Here is a 20,562-nt window from a genome sequence, read left to right as displayed (position 1 = left end):
TCTTGTGATGCCCTTGACCTAGTGTTTTCCATCACTAAATAGGGCACATTTTATTAGTTAAACAGCAAAACAACATCTAGTTAAGAAAGCAGTGCATAAGCTAAATGAATGTTCTGTTTGATTTCTGTGTCATAAAAACATCACGTGTAACAGATAAAGAGAAATGGGTGTAAACTCTATGATGAGCCCTTTTAATGATGTTCCCTGTGCATTCAATACCTGAGCTTCCTACACATCAAATAGCTGCCATGTATCTCTCACTGCAGTTGTGCATTTTGATGATTTTTATAATTTATTCAGGTAAACTTTATGTTGTGAAATATACTAAATTTTCTAATCAAAGTTTTATATTTATTTTCATAAAGATATTTAATATGCATCATTAAGCTTAATAATTTTTTTCCATTTTTCCACAGTGCACAGTGATGTGGAGCTGCATCAAAAGGTTGTAATTACTAAAGCCATCACAAAGCTTGCCAAGATAGACTGTACCTTCCTTTCAGAGTGTAGATATTACATTCACTGGTATCAGAAGAAAGAAGGTGAACCTTTCAAAAGAGTTCAGTATGTAAACATCTATGACCAAACCATCCGCAATGAACCTGGTTTTGAGACACTGAAATCTGAGAAGATTGGAAATCAGGTTGTTTTGATAATCCTCAATTTAATGAAGGAGCATTCAGCAACTTATTACTGTGCCTGCTGGGTGTCAGGCAGCACAGTGCAATGAAACCTACGAGTACTGTACAACAACCCACAATTCGAGTTCACAGCTTTTACTATTTGTATATATTTTTCTGTTGATTTAAAAATGAAATGAAAAGTATTTCACATTTATTTGTTAATTACGAATTATGTATTTATTTGTTTTTCCTTATTAACATAGTTACCTAGAGTATCTAATTCATATTCAGGGCACACTATCACACACAAAAAAGCATACATCTTTTATGCAATAACAAAAGAACCTTTGTTTGGTAACAAGTGATTCAGTAAATAAATGAACTTATATACAAACAATACCATCACATGTCTCATAAACAAAAAAAGTTGTCTAAATGAGACAAAATTATGTTTGGATTTTTATTACATTGATTTATTGAACTGTCGATTACCTTTTCAGATCTGCAGCTCCAAATCATAGCTGCAAGACCTCTGCTGTTTAGGCTAATGTACTAAATGTACTAGCACCTGCGCTAATGCCTGGCTCATAGATGGTAAAATGCCAAGTTCTGGTTGATTCACCAGTGACGAAGGAAATAAGGAAACAGTAATAGCATTGCTTGAAAATAGACTTTATGCTTTCTTTTTTTAGCAGCAAACACAGCAAATGGTCTTGCACCTTTGACCCTAAGACACTTTGTGTATAACCACTGTAACTTTTGCCATGAATAGCAACATGCTATGTACCAACTGCAGTCTTTCCTTCCTGTATCTGGGAACATCACCACCTTATGTCATGCACATGTTACCTACAGTGCTAATTGCCTTAAAGGGGAGGTTTGTCCGATAACCCTCCCCCCACTCTGGATGACGATTAAACACTTAAAATCATTATTGTCCAAGTAAGAGCCCAAAAGGTGGCTGCACTGGCGGTGTCCATGAAAATGTCATGCATATTCCTTATAAAGAAATTTAACCCAGTGTCTACAGCAACAGGCAGCTGGCACAATTAACCTTCTAAGTCATTTAAATATGATGTAACATAACTCTTACTTATCTGACCTTAAAGAGCAAGAATTAATTGACACCACACAAATAATTATACCAATTAAATACTTTTCTTCTCTCTTGTACCCAGACATTTCCATAATATCTCTGTTTTCAATTAGCATATAAAAGTAGTTAATTAACAGCAATATACACCACATAGCATCCCAATTACTAATTATACCCAGCTACAATATTAAATCAGGCCTGGACCCAAACCTCTGAATTGACTAGGTCAGTGATCTGCCTACACACTAAATTCAGCATTTAGTCTGGTTTGTTAGCAAACCCATACAAACCAATCACTCTGCACACCCTCTATGGTCTCTGATGGGGTGTGGGACTCAAAGGTGGACACTGGGGTTGTCCTCTGGCAGGGTGCTGAGTGTCAACCTCATCCACCTGAGGCTGAGCAGGGGTATCAGTTACAGTATCTGGCTGTTTAGTGAAGTGTCAATTATCCCCATAGGAGATTGCTCTAGAGATTTGTGCGATCTCCAAATAAGCTGTCGCCCAAGTTGTATTGCACCCTTGTGGCCTCCTTTGCATCTTCTCGACAGTGCTTTTGCATTTAGGAGCTGTTTCCGTGGATAGTGAAGCACTTGGAAGTCATACTCTGTGTTTCTTTAACAAGTAAACAAGCTGGGCCTCTGGTTCAAAATTGTCAACCAGGCTGCTATGGTCTGGATGATAAACAACCTCCTTAGCAGATATTGTATAAAATGGGGGGTAAACACTACTGGTGCCAAAAGTTTCCATTTGGTGGTGCAATAGTTTAGTTTATCATCTATTAATCTTCAACTTTCAAAGGTCAAGACCTTCCCCTGACCCCCCTTGTACTTGGGAGAGGACTGCTCTGGTCCCAAAATGACCTCAGAGACATTTTGGTGTGTAGGTCACTCAACTACTTTTTGAACCTTGTGGGGGTAGTGACAACACCTTTGCCTGAAAATATATGGTCAAGAAGAGCGACCTACTCCTGAAACAGACAACATTTAGATTAGCTTCAAATTAGCTTCCTGCAGCCTGTTGAACACTTGACAAAGTTGTTCCAGCATTTGGCAAATACAGTATCCTGCCACAAATTCTGTCCTTGAGATATACTTGACAGAGCATATCTTTCACTGTAACCCAATCAACACATTGACAATGATCCTTTGGACCGGAAACAGCACAGTGTAGAGTCCAAAAAGTATCATGTTCCCCTTTTGGGTGCAAAAGGCAGCAGCTTTATGGGCCCTTGGTGTCATTTATACCCACTAATACTCTGATGTTACTGTAAGTCCAGTTTGGTGCAGTCGAGGTCATTTAGCCCTACAGAAAAAAAACATCACTGTGGGACTTGATGCTTTGGGACAATGCCAATTGGTAAAAGCGCTATACAAATAAAATTGAATTGGATCAGGTGGACCAGCCTATAGTGGGCATTTTCACACAGGTCATTGAAGCTCCTGGCGTAGAACACCTGCAGGTGGATGGATAGAGAAATGCAAGACAGGGTTAATAAGGTCAGGAACAGTGGGGGACCTGAGAGACTGATCTGATTGAAAGACTCCCAGCCCACACCGTTTGCTAAGGTATAAGTTGACACAATGGTGAATGTCTTAGGTTGATGTAAAGAAGATCTCTTCTGCCTAACAGAAGATAACATGGACATACCATGGGGATAACCAGCTTTTGTGGGTCTTGCAGCTACTTCCTCTGGCTTCCCACAATCTGCCTGTCTGGCAGCCTCATGCATTGTAGCTGCTCTTGCTCTGTAGACCAAGCATGCTCTAGCGGCCCTTCTGGTTGCCTCATACTGGTGTGCTATGTCATATGCCTTCAACAGGGTGTGTGGTTTCTTTTTTATTAGATTTTGCACCACCTGCTAAGGTGTTAGTAAAGATTTTCACACCAATAGTCTCCTACACTTACTTTGAATATCTCTGATTGACTCTAAATGCATCATTCTATGATAGCCCAGTTTCCTAATTTGCTGTATCAGTTTGATGCATATGGCTGCTTAGAGCTCATCTACTTCCTCCACAATGAGCTGGACCCAATCTGAGCTTTTTTATGGATGATTGCACCACCTACACTAGTTAGAATGAATTGTACCTGAACCACCATTGTTTTGTCGGATCCGCAAGTTGCTCTTAAACTGATGTAGAAAGTCTTTCCAGAAGCCTCACCTATTGAACTGGCCTGGGTTCAGTATGGGAATTCTTTTATGTCTGTTTTGTTAATTGTCTATATTGCCAGCGAAGTCATCATAGATTCTTGGGTGTGAGGAGCAAGTGCACAATGCAGTCATAATTGTACAGTTCATATTCGTATACAACTTCACGTGTCCAACAGGTTTGCTCTCCTCAGTGATGCACCCGCTGAGAAACCTGAAAGAGCTCTGGTTATAGGAGACTCTATAATGAGACACGTGAAATTAGCTAGACCTTTAGGGGCGCCAGCGGCAGTGGTTAGGTGTATCCCGGGAGCCAGAGCACCGGACATAGCAGGTAATCTTAGGGCTCTAGGACAGCACAGGTTCTCCAAGATAGTAGTACATGCTGGAGCTAATGATATACGCCTTCGTCAGTCAGAGGTTAGTAAGAATAACTTTATAGAGGTGTTTAAATTAGCGAAGGCGATGTCCGATGGAGTAGTATGCTCTGGTCCCATTCCAATGAGACGTGGTGACATAACTTACAGCAGGTTATGGTCGCTGAACCGCTGGATGTCCAGGTGGTGCTCCGAAAACAACGTGGGCTTTATTGATAATTGGAAGACCTTTGAGGGCAAAGCTGGCCTGTTAGGGCGGGACGGTGTCCATCCCACTCGGGAAGGTGCTGCTCTCATTTCTTGTAGTATAGCTCATAGTCTTAGAAAAGGCCTAGTTAATCGGTGACAATCCAGAGCCCAGGCCAGGGAGCAGACAGACAGGCTAACCCAACCGTCTGCTAGCTGCATAGAGTCGTCACTCAGGGTTCACTCTATTGAGACTGTGTCTGTTCCCCGAGCTAAAAACAAATTTAGAAAGACTCAGAAAGTCTGTTTTAGTAATCTAATTAGCATAAAGACCACAAACTTGGATCAGACTGAATGCGCAGCCGGCACCTCTGATCTGAAGCTAGGACTGTTAAATATTAGATCTCTCGCATCTAAAGCAGTTATAGTTAATGAAATTATCACAGATCAGGAGTTTGATATACTCTGTTTAACAGAAACCTGGATTAAACAGGACGAGTATGTAGCTCTAAATGAAGCTAGTCCTCCTGGATACAGCTACATACACCAGCCTCGGTCAACTGGTAGAGGAGGAGGCGTCGCAGTTATTCACAATGATAATTTGACTATTGTACAAAAACACGGACACAAATTTAATTCATTTAAAATTCTTTATAGTAACATAAGTGTATTTAACTATATTAAGTCAGCTCAGTCGATCCCGCTAATTGTCATTTACAGACCTCCAGGGCCGTACTCGGAATTTCTTAGTGAATTTGCAGATTTCCTCTCAAACCTAGTCGTTTCTGTAGACAAAGTGTTAATTGCTGGAGATTTTAATATTCATTTTGAAAACCCAGAAGACCCTCTGAGAACTGCATTTATGTCTATACTGGACTCGGTAGGAGTAAATCAGTGTGTAGTAGGACCCACTCATAAAGCAGGTCACACTTTAGATTTAATAATATTATTTGGATTAAGTATAAGAAATTTATTCACAATTCCACTATCTGAAGTTATCTCAGATCACTATCTTGTCTCAATTCAAGTGTGTCACAATAATAATGTACGCACAGCGCCGCGCTACCGTATGAAACGTACATTCACATCAACTACCAAACAGAGTTTTATCAGTAATCTCCCAGAGTTCCCAACTTCGATTAGATCGCCGTCTGACCCCACAGAACTCGATCAGGCGACTGAATATTTAGAGTCGACATTTCGCTATACCTTAGATAATGTAGCTCCAGTTAAAAGAAAAATTATTAGAGATAAGAAACTTCCTCCTTGGTATAACAATCACACGCGCACTTTAAAACAGACCGCTCGGAAATTAGAACGTAAATGGCGTCAAACTAAATTACTAGTATTTCAAATAGCATGGAAGGAGAGCATCCTGAACTATAGAAAAGCTCTTAGTGTAGCTAGATCAACATATCTCTCCACTCTTATAGAAAATAACAAAAATAATCTTAGATTCTTATTTAATGCTGTAGCCAAATTAACCAGAAATAAGACCACTGCAGAAATCTCCACAACAACATCATGCAATAGTGAGGACTTCATGAACTTTTTTAATAATAAAATTGTAAATATTAGGCATAAAATTGAGGTTTTGAAACCAAACAATGTAATTGATGCAGATGTTAATCTAGCCGTGTCAGATCAGGACCTAGAATACTTTACTCCCCTTGAAGAGAATGAACTAATTTCACTCATCTCTTCTTCAAATTCATCAACCTGTATATTAGATCCTGTACCGACACATTTTCTTAAACAGATAGTACCAGCAATAATAGAACCCCTGTTGAGAATAATTAATTCTTCACTCAGCATTGGATATGTTCCAAAATCTTTTAAATTAGCAGTTATCAAACCAATAATTAAGAAACCTGACCTCGACCCCTGTCAGCTGTCCAGTTACAGACCGATATTAAACCTCCCCTTTATCTCTAAGATCCTGGAAAAGATAGTAGCGGAGCAGCTATGCTCATATATACATAGAAATGGCATACATGAACTGTATCAGTCAGGATTTAGGCCTCATCACAGTACAGAGACAGCGCTCGTTAAAGTAGTAAATGACATTCTATTGGCCTCTGATCAGGGTTGTGTAACTATGCTTGTATTACTTGACCTCAGTGCAGCTTTTGACACTGTTGATCACGCTATTCTTCTTCACAGATTAGAAAATGTAGTGGGAATTAAGGGTACAGCCCTCTCCTGGCTTAGATCCTATCTGACCCATCGTTATCAGTATGTAGACTTAAATGGTGATTATTCTGCATGTTCTCTGGTGGAGTTTGGCGTTCCGCAGGGTTCAGTTTTAGGTCCACTGCTTTTTTCTCTCTACATGCTTCCTCTGGGCAACATAATCCGTAAGCATGGTATTAGTTTTCATTGTTATGCTGACGATACACAGTTATATGTCTCAGCAAAACCTGATGAGAAAAGACAGCTTACTAAAATTGAGCAATGTGTGCAGGACATAAGAAATTGGATGCTAATTAACTTCCTTCTGCTAAATCCGGATAAGACAGAAGTTCTAGTCATAGGACCGCATACAGCTAGGAGTAAAATTTTAGATCACACCGTAACTTTAGATGGCCTTTCTGTTCCATCAAATGCAACAGTGAAAGACCTTGGTGTGATTATTGATTCCAGGCTTTCATTTGAAGCACATGTAGATAATATTACCAGGATAGCATTCTTTCACCTCAGAAATATTGCCAGAATAAGAAATTTATTGTCGCTAAACGACGCAGAAAAACTAGTTCATGCTTTTATCACCTCTAGGTTGGACTATTGTAATGCCTTACTGTCTGGTTGTTCAGCTAGATGCATAAATAAGCTTCAGCTTGTCCAGAATGCAGCAGCGAGAGTCCTCACCAGAACCAGAAGATATGAGCACATCACCCCTATCTTATCTTCACTCCATTGGCTCCCTGTGAAATTTCGCATTGATTTTAAAATACTACTCTTGACATATAAAGCATTAAATGGTCTCGCGCCGCAGTACCTGAGCGAACTGCTAGTGTCTTACGATCCGCCACGCCTACTTCGATCAAAGGATGCAGGCTGCTTGTCAGTACCGCTTATTATAAAAAATACAGCTGGGGGCAGAGCTTTTTCTTACAAAGCCCCAAAGTTATGGAATAGTCTTCCAAATAGTGTTCGGGACTCAGACACAGTCTCAGTGTTTAAGTCCAGGCTAAAAACCTATTTATTTAGCCAAGCATTTTTATAAATAGATTTGCCATAGGTAAAGGAGCAGATCTGGGGGACTCATGGGCGTAGAGTATTATGGTGAACTGGTATGTTTGGATGCTGTCTTCCTCACTCTCATTGATCACTCAGGTTTGCTGACGGTGAGGTGATTGTTTGCTTTACATGTCAGGAAGCCCTCATGTTTGTGTTTCCTTCTGGCTCTCCCTTTTAGTTATGCTGTCATAGTTAGTCCTGCCGGAGTCTCTGCTTGCACTCTACAGTTAATATACATTCACATTATACATTGTGTGACTGTGACCATACCTAACTGCCATCTCTCCTCTTCTTCTCCCCCCCCCCCTCTTTCTCTTTCCTCTCTCCTCCTGTCTCCCCCTTTCACTCTTTCTCTCTCTCTCTGTCGAGCTACACATGTCGTTCCTGAGCTGCCAGTGATCCAGACTCCCTCTGCCCTCCGGACCTGTCTGACCCATCCTGGTGCCCCGCTTCTGGCTGCAGATCTCGTCACATGGATGCCCCGTGTGTCTCTCTGGGATGCGTCTGGTGTCTGGGAATGATTCTCTCTACCTAGAAAATGGTTCTGGCCTTGACTGGTGTTGGCAACTGTTTCTCTGGGAACTTGACAGTTCGATAGTTCATGACTGGAACTTCTTACAAGTCTACCTGGGTCTTCAATAACTACCTGGACTCCATATTAACATCAATTAACATCAGCTATTATAGCTGAACTGCCTCCCACCCTACACACTGTATAAATGCAGATCATTTACTGCTTTCTGTTTTACCCAAATGAGGATGGGTTCCCTGTTGAGTCTGGTTCCTCTCAAGGTTTCTTCCTATTACCATCTCAGGGAGTTTTTCCTTGCCACTGTCGCCCTCGGCTTGCTCACCAGGGACAAACTGACCATTTTGATTCATACAAATTCACATTTCATACAAACTTAAATAATTCTTTTGACTATGTAAAGCTGCTTTGCGGCATTGAAAATTGCTAAAAGCGCTATACAAATAAAATTGAATTGAATTGAATTGAATATTATGAAGCATGGTGGCAATGTAAACCTGGATGCTGGGGAAAGAGTGTCACGGTTTGCTGCGGGTATAATGCAGGCATTTCTATTGATTTGTATAATCTTTGCTAAATCCATTAACATAGGATAAGGATTTACCTATATAAATCCATATATTTTAATTACTGCAGTAGCACTAAGCAATATATTGTCTTTTTATTAGCTTTTTTTTTTATAACTCCATAATTTCTTCTCTTCCTTGCTGGATAAATATCCCATGATAAATGCCCAAAGTTACCTTTCCAGATCCACAGCACACAGTTTGGAGGGCTAATGTACTCTAGCCTGAATTGTAGCTGGTAAACACATTGTTTAATTATACTGTAATCTATGTGGCACTATAAAGTAGACAGAAGTATGCAAGCAGAAGTATTTTTTATCTGAATTTGCTTTGTACAATCAATAATTAAGCACAGATTACTGATCTTTGATCATTATTCTATTAGCTACATGCTAAAAGTTGTATCTAGAGACGAGACTTTATGTAACAGGTAAGAAAAAGCACCCATCACACAGAAAAAGGGGCAGTCTAATCTAATGAGCATAGAACACATGATCTTTTTCCATTGCTTCAAAGTTTCCTTTGTAACCCAGACCATTCACAGGACATTCATCCACAAGACCTCTGGGGATGTTCCGTGGTGTCTGGCACCTGATGTTGACAGTGGATCCTTAGGTGATGTGGGTTTCAGGTTGTTTACAGGATCTCTATTCATGATTTTTTTTCTGAGAACTGGCCAACATTTCTTTCACAAAGTTGATGGTTAAGCACTATCCTTTAAATTCTTTAATATGTGTTGAAGGTTCTTAACCTAGTTGTTTTCCTTGCTTGATGCAATCCAATAATCGGACCCTTTTAAAATGGCCAGGCATGTTGTGTCTATAGGTGCATGCATAATATACAGTATGAACCCAAAAATTAACTGTGCTTAAACATTGTAATGACGTTTTCATCTCATTTCTCAATGATAACGTTGGCGTTTAAGTGAGACATGAGACAGTGAGACATGATTTTATTATTGTTACTATTAATAAAATTACAAACGTAGGGAATATACATGCTCATATTATCATGAACAAAATAATCTATTTTAAATAGGACTTGTTTATTCACACTTGTGCACACATGGTTACATCAATATGGTATAATATTTGGGTGTAACAACCATTTCAGCCCCTAGTGGTAAGATTGCAATTCATTTATTAAATCTTCATTTAAGTTTTGTTTTTTTTTAACTTTAATAAAACATCTGCTTGTCACCTCAGGTCACTATGATGCAAAATTTGTTTCTCTTAAAATTCATAATATGAATATTGAATATTTCTAATAAAATTTAAGGGATATATTTATTGTATGTCTCTGAAGTAATTGTCATTGGACATTATGCTGTGGAAGGCTGGACGAGAAAAGTTTTCGGCTCAGGAACAAGACTTTATGTAACAGGTAAGAAATCGTCTTTCTGCATCATTCTAGAACCTTGTCAAAGCTGGAAAACACATTTGTGACAATATGTGAAAATAATGTAAATCAACTGATAAACAAAAGATACCATAATACTTCATGATCTATCTAAATCACCAATAAAACTATAATATTTTCTAATGGTATAAACTATTTAAGAAACTGATTAGATATCTAGCTGTAAAGAGGTATTTGATGAAGTATGTTTCTGAGTGTGACACTGACCGCTACGGCAACAGATACTACTACAAAGTATTTGGATCTGGAACTCAACTTATTGTTACTGGTATGATGACATTTTGTTTTATTTTATTATTTACTGACCCAATAAAGTGTTAAAAATCAATGAAGGCAAAACAAACTTTATAAAAGTGTTTTAATAAGGGGATACAAATGATTACTTGTCTTCATTATTTTTAAGTGGTACAAAAATAATATCTGTCCTTAAAATATTGGGACTATTAATGAAATTGTATGGATGTCAAATTATTTGGAAGTAGGTATTTTATTTAGTCTGTGTCACAGTGTAATGATGCATTTAATTAATACTACTACAAAGTATTTGGATCTGAAACTCGACTTGTCGATACAGGTAGGACATGAAACTTTATTATGTTTCTTTTTAACATTTAGCTTCAACAAAGAAATAAATGAAAATTGAACTGAACATGTAAAATATAGTAAAACAAAAACACAATTTTTTAAAAAAGTAATGTTTTAAATAATGTCTGACTAAATAGATATGTTTTTATTAGACTTAGAAATACACATCTGCATGTAAATATTCTTGTGAATATTTATTATAAGAATACTCTTATAAGATATTTTGCTTAAATTTTGTAAAACGCCTGAGAAATGTTGTTGTTGTTGTTGTAAAAAGCAGTCTGGCCTGCAGATGCAGTCTTTCCAATAATTTTTACCTAATAAGTTCACAAGAATATTGTGTGGAAAGTTGTGTGGCAAGTTCTGTTTTTTGGAATGTGAGATGTTAGTCTAAAATTCTTTGTAATTGTTAAAAAATCTTTTTTATAGACAAAAATGCTTTTTTTAAATTACTTTTTTCTCATTCTTATCTAATCTATATGTTTTTTGGCAAATGTAAGAACCTTTGTGTTCATTTTGGTCAGCAGTGGCATCCACCTTGGAACTCTCCCATGGATGCTATTTTTGAACACTGACCTTAGCTGAGGCAGGTGATGCTTTAGATATTGCTCTGGGGTTTTTTAAGAGCTACTGCAGGAGTTGTTGTTGTGCTCTTAGAGCAATTTTGTTAGGCCAGGGAAGGTTCCTCTTGGAAAGATTCACCACTTTTCCAAGTTTTTTCCATTTGAGGATAATGGCTCTCACTGTGATTCGCTGGAGTCCCAAATCCTTAGAAATGGCTTTGTAACCCTTTCCAGACTGAAATATATAAATAATTTGTTCCTCATTTATCCTTGAATTTCTTTAAATGCTGCATGATGTGTTGCTTTTTATAATATAATATAATATAATATAATATAATATAATATAATATAATATAATATAATATAATATAATATAATATAATATAATATAACCCAATCACCCACCCCCCTCCACTTCCAGACACCACTGTAATAAGATATTGAAAATGTTAATACTGTAAGAAGGGCCAAATTGTGATGGCTAGACAACAGGGTTAGAAGCAACTCTAAAACTGCAACTCTTGTGGGATGTTTCTGGTCTGCAGTGATGAGGACGTACCAAAAGTGATCCAAAGAAGGAAAACCTTTGAATTGGCGACAGGGTCATGGGTGGCCAAGGCTCACTGATGCAAATGGCGAGTGAAGGCTGGCCCGTGTAGTCCGAGTGTGTGTGTGTGCATGTGTGTGTGTGTGTGCGTGTTTTTTCAGTTTTTTGTTTACCATCTCATTATCTACTTTTTAGTAGAAAAAATCCCCAGTTTGTTACCATTATGATTACCCAAATTACTAACATACATATAAAAAATAGTTCTTCTCTTATTAAAATACAGACCCTGGAAAGGACCAAGTCAAAGAGCCACAAGTGTCAGTGTACCCAGTGTCAAGACAATCAAATGGAAAGTCTGTACTGCTGTGCCAGGCAAAAGGAATGTTCCCAGATCTGGTGCGATTTAAATGGAAAACAATAGATCAAGATGGGAGAACTATGGACCTGAACACAGAAGAGCGTCTGGAGCAGAGAGACAAGGACCCGGAAGTCCGAATAACCAGCATGCTCATTGTCGACCAGCAAAAAGCCATGAACAATAAATTCATCTGCTCTGTTCAACACACCAACAATGCTAAAGAGCAGGAATTAGTCATTTCAAAAGGTATTAATCTTTAGTGTCTTCGGAATATGTTCCACTCTTAATCTAGACAATAATAACGATTAACAAATATTAGTGGTTATATGCTTAATACTTAATGTTATTTTATACATCTACAAAACTTACACACTTAATTATTTACAGAATCAAAACCGGGCTTATTTATTTCCTGCCCACCTCCAAAAGCAGAAGAAATGGAGGAAGAAGAATTTATGGATTCTGGTAAAGCAATTAAGATCAGTCAAATATCATTTAAGTGCATTTTTACCTGAAATAATGTTTTCATATTTTACTAGCCAACTATATTTACAATGGTCATGACAACTGAATATAAAATTTAATGCAATAACAATAAAAAAAAAATGTTTTAATAACAGATTTTTTTTTTCTCTTTTCTGCAGGTTTGTTTAATCCCAGTCCCAGTCTGTATTTGTTCAGCATGACGTATATAGTACTGTTGGTAAAAAATTTACTGTACTTCTGCACTGTTTTTGTCTTACTGTGCAAGAGAAATCCTGCTAACATGAATCTAATTAGAGGCAAAGCTCTTTAATCAGTCCATCAGCCAAACAGAATAACTCAACACATCAATGTCATCAACATAAATACTGTATCTATCTATCTATCTATCTATCTATCTATCTATCTATCTATCTATCTATCTGTCTATCTATCTATCTTTGTTTTTAATGAGAGGATTTACTTGAGATAACTTTTTTGTACCTTTTTATTTTACCTTGTTTTTTATGTTAAAGTTTATAATTACTTAAATTGTATTTTAAACATGCATGTTTTATATACAGATACTATTAAATCTATTGTATCTATTTTGTGTATCTATACTCAATTCAATTTAAATTTATATAAAAAAATTTGTTGTATAGTGCTTTCAACAGTAATCATTGTCACAAAGCAGCTTTACAGAGTTCAAAATGTATGAAAATTAATTATACATGTACACAAAATCGTATAGACTATCACTATAAGTTTGTTTTAGATTATCTATACTATTTAGGAAACATTTTGTATTAGATTTTTTTAACATATATTGTTGTTTTGTACTATTGTTTTAATACTTTTTTCAAGTACATTTACAAGAAATTTTATGAAAATAATCAAAGTCATTAGTGATTGATTTGTTACGTGTTTAGCTAATAAAATATTCCATGGACCATCAATGATATGGTACATTTTACAATGAGTTCACTTATATTTTACAATATAATATTTTTTATTAAAAATAAAAGCAAAAACAAGTATAACATGTACTTGTGTCCAACACAAGTATAAATGTCTTGTAGGTGGCCTAGGTTATGTGAAAGAAAACCTCAGGTGGTGCAAAAACAAAAAGAGCAAAAAAAAGGAAAAAGACCTGCAAGGTGAGGTGGCAAAATGCAGATGTATGACCATCCATGTTCTACAAAACATGTTCTTGTCAGCTTGATGTTACAGTTCCTCATCTAACTTATTATTTTCAAAGTTTGACATAGAACAGATAAAGAGAAGGAGGAGCAAACAGTATCTGCTAGTTTAGTTGCAAGACACTTCTTACCCATCACACTTACCATGAAGCTCTCACTGCAGTTGTGTTTGTTAATTATTTTTCTAATCCATGCAGGTACATGTCAAGTCCTAATTTATATGAACCTCCCTTATGAAGGTTTACTGACGTATCTTATAATGGCTTTTCTTTACACTTGTTATTTTTGTATGTACATATTTTTTTATGTTTACTGAGATCAAATAACATTTTATTTCCTTATTCACAGTGCACAGTGATGTGGAGCTGCATCAGGAGCTAGTAATGACTAGAGCCATCAATAAGCTTGCCAAAATAAACTGTATTTTCCCTTCAGAGTGTAAGCATTACATTCACTGGTATCAGAAGAAAGATGGTGAACCTTTCAAGAGAGTCCAATATGTAGACATTGATGTCCCTCAAAGGCACGAGGTAACTGATTTTGAGGCCCTGCATTTTGATAAGATGGGAAATCAGTTAGTTTTGTTGATCCCTACTTTAAAGATGGAGCATTCAGCAACTTATTATTGTTCCTGCTGGGTATCAGGCAGCACAGTGAGAATAAACTCACGAGAGCTGTTCAACAACTCACAATAAAAACTCACAGCTTCTTCCAAACTTCATACTACATAAATAACCTCGAATTTTTAATACATATTTAATATAATGTATTAATATTATATTAATATCTAATATGGCTTTTAACTGTTTAGTTGCAGAACTATATGGAATAACATGCTTAAAAGATTTTAAAAGTTTGCATCTGAGAAGCTTTCATAACCAAAACCAAAAAGATTTAGTTCTATATTTCAGTTGGAAATTCAACACATTTCTTTTACTTGGAAAACTGTGAACTACCTTTTTCTAAATAGCGTGCACCTAATTGGTGATTATTTAAGTTGGACTATAAGAAAGAAGCTTTATTCATTTTGGAATAAACCATTTTCATGACTACTCAGAGATTCTCAAGAGATTGTCTGTGACATCTTTCTTGTGGCTTAAATCAAAGTGGGTCAAATTATTTGAGTCAATGGTAAAAATGTGTGTTTTAATCAGGCATGCTTTAGACAGCTCCATCAGTTTAAAAAAAATGTCTCAAGACATCAGCTTTAATGGGCAGCACACATACTGTGCATTGCATACAAGTTGTACTGTACATCAGTACATTTTAAGACAAACAGAGCATGCTTAGCTAGTGCATTGGTATTATATTTAATAGACTACATTTAACACATTGATTAGAATGGAAACTGCTGTGCATGGAAAGTGTGGTGGGTTTTGCATGAAGAGCAGCTGTGTGTGTTTACTGGAAATTAACCGCATGTAGCAGGTTTTACCACAGCTTGCAGAGCTGATAACTCACTAGCTTTTACAGGAGATTTTATTTTTAAAAATATAAAGTTTAAATTTAACGTACATGTGTAATTATGCTTTGGTAAAGTTTTGCCATGCCATAAATGTCACTGCATCAGGGGGCATTGAATACAATAGTAAACTTAATAGTTACAAATAACTTAATAGTGTATCATTCACAATTATTCTGTAAACATGTTTGACAACCTAGGTTCAGTTTTAACCAATGTAAAGACAACTAAAAACTATATATAAATTGTAAAAAAATATTGTGCGTGTAAATATTTGTGTAGTTTCTCATTCTAAACACATCTATTATATGTTATTATTATTTTTATTAATAAATAATAAATAATAATAATAATAATAATAATAATACTCACTCACTCACTTACTCACTTATCGTCTATACCGCTTTATTCTGTATATATTCTGTATCCTGTATAGGGCCTGAAGCCTATTCCAGGAGGCTTAGGGCATTAGGCGGGGTGCCAATCCATCGCAGGGCACACAGACATACACACACACATTCAATTCAATTCAATTCAATTTTATTTGTATAGCGCTTTTACAATTGGCATTGTCCCAAAGCAGCTTTACACAATCTAAAGAATTTTTTAAGTTTGTATGGAATTTGAATGTGTATGAATCAAAATGGTCAGATAGTCCCTGGTGAGCAAGCCGAGGGCGACAGTGGCAAGGAAAAACTCCCTGAGATGGTAGTGGGAAGAAACCTTGAGAGGAACCAGACTCAACAGGGAACCCATCCTCATGTGGGTGAAACAGAAAGCAGGAATTGATCTGCATTTATACAGTGTGTTAGGTGGCAGGTTCAGCTATAACAGTTGATGTTAATTGATGTAAACATGGAGTCCAGGTAGTTATTGCAATTGCAATCTTGAACTATCGAGCAACCGCAACCAAAACATGTCCTCAGAGAAACAACTGTCAACACGAGCCGAGGCCAGAACCGCCTTATGGTAAAGTGAGACCATCCCCAGACACGAGACGCATCCCAAAGAGACACACACGGGGCATCCATGTGACGAGATCTCCAACCAGAAGCGGGGCACCAGGATGGGTCAGACAGGTCCGGAGGGCAGAGGAAGTCTGGATCACTGGCAGCTCGGGAACGACATGTGTAGCTCGACAGAGAGAGGGAAGGAGAGAGAGTGGAAGAGAGGGAAGAGAGAGAGCAGGAGAGAGAGCAGAAGAGGAGAGATAACAGTTAGGTTTGGTCACAGTCATATAATGTATAATGTAAATGTATATTAACTGTAGAGTGCAAGCAGAGACTCCAGCAGGACTATGACAGCATAACTAAAAGGGAGAGCCAGAAGGAACACAGACATGAGGGCTCCCTGAGATGTAAAGCAACCAATCACCTCACCGTCAACAAACCTGAGTGATCAATAAGAGTGGGGAAGACAGCATCTAAACATACCAGTTCACCATAATACTCTACGTCCATGAGTCCCCCAGATCTGCTCCTTTACCTAAGGCAAATCTATTTATAAGAATGCTTGATTAAATAAATAGGTTTTTAGCCTGGACTTAAACACTGAGACTGTGTCTGAGTCCCGAACACTATTTGGAAGACTATTCCATAATTTTGGGGCTTTGTAAGAAAATGCTCTGCCCCCAGCTGTAGTTTTTATAATACGCAGTACTTATAAGCAGCCTGCATCCTTTGATTGAAGTAGGCGTGGCGGATCGTAAGACACTAGCAGTTCCCCTGATACTGTGGTGTGAGACCATTTAATGCTTTATATGTCAAAAGTAGTATTTTAAAATCAATGCGAAATTTCACAGGGAGCCAATGAAGTGAAGATAAGATAGGTGTGATGTGCTCGTATCTTCTGGTTCTAGTGAGGACTCTCGCTGCTGCATTCTGGACTAGCTGAAGCTTATTTATGCATCTAGTTGAACAACCAGACAGTAGGGCATTACAATAGTCCAACCTAGAGGTGATAAAAGCATGAACTAGTTTTTCTGCATCATTTAGCGACAATATATTTTTTATATCTTGGCAATATTTTTTGGGGGAAAGAATTCTATCCTGGTAATATTATGTAAATGAGCTTTAAATGAAAGGCTGGAATCAATAATCACACCAAGGTCTTTTACTGTTGCACTTGATGGAACAGAGAGGCCATCTAAAGTTACAGAGTGACTTAGAGTGAATCTTACTCCTAGCTTATGCAGTCCTATGACTAGAACTTTTGTCTTATCTGGATTAAGCAGAAGGAAGTTAATTAGCATCCAATGTCTTATGTCCTGCACACATTGCTCAACTTTAGTAAGCTGGTTCATCTCATCAGGTTTTGCTGAGACATATAACTGTATGTCGTCAGCATAACAGTGAAAACTATTACCATGCTTACAAATGATGTTGCCCAGAGGAAGCATGTAAAGGGAAAAAAGCAGTGGGCCTAAACTTGAAACTTGTGGAACACCAAACTCTACTAGAGAACATGCAGAATAATCACCATTTAAGTCTACATACTGATAACGATGGGGCAAATAGGATCTCAGACATTTTCTAATCTGTGAAGAAGAATACTATGATCAATAGTATCAAAAGCTGCACTGAGGTTGAGTAATACAAGCATAGTTACACAACCTTGATCAGAGGCCAATAGGAGGTCATTTACTACTTTAACCAGTGCTGTCTCTGTGCTGTGATGAGGCCTAAATCCTGACTGATACCAATCTTAGAGATCTTTCCTGACTGATACCTATCTTAGAGATAAAGGGGAGGTTTGATATCGGCCTGTAATTGGACAGCTGACAGGGGCCAAGGTCAGGTTTCTTAATAATCGGTTTAATAAAATGTGTCGGTGTAGAATCTAATATACAAGTTGATAAATTTGCAAAAAAAATTTGTGAAATTAGTTCATTCTCTTCAAGGGAAGTAAAGTATTCTAGGTTCCGATCTGACATAGTTAGTTTAATATCTGCATCAATTGCATTGTCCGGTTTCAAAGCCTTAATTTTATGCCTGATATTTAAAATTTTATTATTAAAAAGTTCATGATTCTCAAGATGAATATTAAAATCTCCAGCAATTAACGCCTTGTCTACAGAAACAACTAGGTTTGAGAGGAAATCTGCAAATTCACTAAGAAATTCAGAGTACGGCCCTGGATGTCTGTAAATGACAATTAGTGGAATCGACTGAGCTGACTTAATATTTGTAGCTACACTTGTCATGTTACTATAGAGAACTTCAAATGAATTAAATTTGTGTCCGTATAATAGTCAAATTATCATTGTGAATAACTGCAACGCCTCCTTCTCTACTAGTTAACCGAGGTTGGTGTTTGTAGCTGTATCCAGGAGGACTAGCTTCATTTAGAGCTACATACTCGTCCTGTTTAATCCAGGTGTTAAACAGAGTATATCAAATTCCTGATTCGTGATCATTTCATTAACTATAACTGCTTTCGATGCGAGAGATCTAATATTTAACAGTCCTAGCTTCAGATCAAAGGTGCCGGCTGCACATTCAGTATGATCCGAGTTTGTGGTATCTATGTTAATTAAATTACTAAAACAGACTTTCTGGGTCTTTCTACATTTTTGCTTAACTCGGGAAACAGACTCAGTCTCAATCCAGTGAACCCAGAGTGACGACTTTATGCATCTAGCAGACGGTTGGTTTAGCCTGACTGTCTGCTCCCTGGCCTTGGATTGTCCCCGATTAACTAGGCCTCTTCTGAGACTATGAGCTATATTACAAAAAATGAGAGCAGCACCTTCCCGAGTGGGATGGACACCGTCCCGCCCTAACAGGCCAGCTTTACCCTCAAAGGTTTTCCAATTATCTATGAAGCCCACATTATTTTTATCATACATACACTCACTCACACACTATGGGCAATTTGGGAACACCAGTTAGCCTAACCAGTAGGTCTTTAGACTGTTGTACAAAACTTGAGAACCTGGCGGGAACCTACCAATCACGGGGAGAACATGCAAACTTCATGCACACAGAGACGGGAATCAAGCCAGGACGGGAATCAATAAATCTTATCAACCTACCAACAAGTCCGTTCTAACCATACTCCAATAACATTCTAGCTGGTATCAGATGATTAGTCATTTGATAGTCTAACATTTCTTTATCATAAAAGTCAATTGACTATAAAACATTGATTTTTATGTTTATTAGTTGGCTATATTTTGTACCAAGAACCATTTTGCTTAGTGCATTAAACATTTAATTGAACATAAAGAGCAAGTTTAACATACACTGTCATCATATGAAATCAATCTGTCTAAACCTGGTTAACTAAGTGTGCTTTTCTCACATTTTGTGTTGAGTCTTTATAGCTACTAGCAGGCATATCAAACTCAATAAAGTTTGTAATCGGTTACTGGCTGTTAAAATGTCTACAGATGACAGAAATGTTTAAAATACATTAATAGCAAGAAATTTTGCCAACAAAACAGAAAGGCCTGAATGAATCAGTGATCATTTCTCCACTGATGTAAGGGTGCACTGAGATGAGTCAAGTGACTTTAAGGGACTTTTACCACAGATAATATTACAGAAACCAAGCCTGTTCCTGTCAATGTCAGACTGTCCCACTGTGATCATATAATTCATTCAAAATCTGTAAAGCAAATTAGATCATAAATGTACATGTGGGTGTATTTCTGTGGGCCTGTAATTTAATATGTAAATGTGATTTTTAATCAAACTCGAAATGGTTTTAGGGTGTTTAATGTTTTTGCATTTTATTTTCGGCACTTTTTGATAAAATAAAATGTTTAAGTTTGAAAACATAGTTTTTGAAACCATACAGTGAGAATTTAATGTATAAATGTCTGAGTAATATTCAATACCCTTATTCTAATTTTATTTATTTATTATCAGTACAGTCATGGAATTCCTAGTTAACCCAGTGTAAGTATGTATCCAATGATGTAAACTTTAAAGCACTTTTTGTAAGTCGCTCTGGATAAGAGCGTCTGTCAAATGCCTAAATGTAAATGTAAATTTCTTATGAGATGTGGCCACACCCAAAGGCTCTAAATATGATTTAAAGATTAGGCCTTAAAATAGATATACATCCAGTTTTTTTGTCTTTCTGTTGTAATAAATGTGACGACACAGTGATCTATTGACTAGAGAGCCAATAGCTTGAAGATTTGAATTTCCATTCGTAATGCTAATAGCAGTAATTAAGAGCAGTGATAA

At 37.1% G+C, this 20,562-nt stretch overlaps 1 protein-coding gene across 1 annotated transcript; it reads left to right on the top strand.

Moving 5' to 3' along the window:
• The first annotated feature begins 185 nt into the window (after positions 1 to 185).
• On the top strand, positions 186 to 13,673 carry LOC128531527 (immunoglobulin mu heavy chain-like). The gene is made up of 6 exons (XM_053505450.1): positions 186 to 300; positions 417 to 723; positions 10,410 to 10,456; positions 12,167 to 12,487; positions 12,629 to 12,706; positions 12,886 to 13,673. The coding sequence occupies exons 1-6, from the start codon at positions 195 to 197 to the stop codon at positions 13,035 to 13,037; spliced, it is 1,011 nt and encodes a 336-aa protein (XP_053361425.1). The 5' UTR covers positions 186 to 194; the 3' UTR covers positions 13,038 to 13,673.
• Positions 13,674 to 20,562: the final 6,889 nt, after the last annotated feature.

This window comes from Clarias gariepinus, chromosome 1 (genome assembly GCF_024256425.1).
Source record: "Clarias gariepinus isolate MV-2021 ecotype Netherlands chromosome 1, CGAR_prim_01v2, whole genome shotgun sequence".
NCBI lineage: Eukaryota > Metazoa > Chordata > Actinopteri > Siluriformes > Clariidae > Clarias > Clarias gariepinus.
Note: the sequence above shows the minus strand (reverse complement) of the source record. Positions and strands in the feature narration are given on the sequence as shown.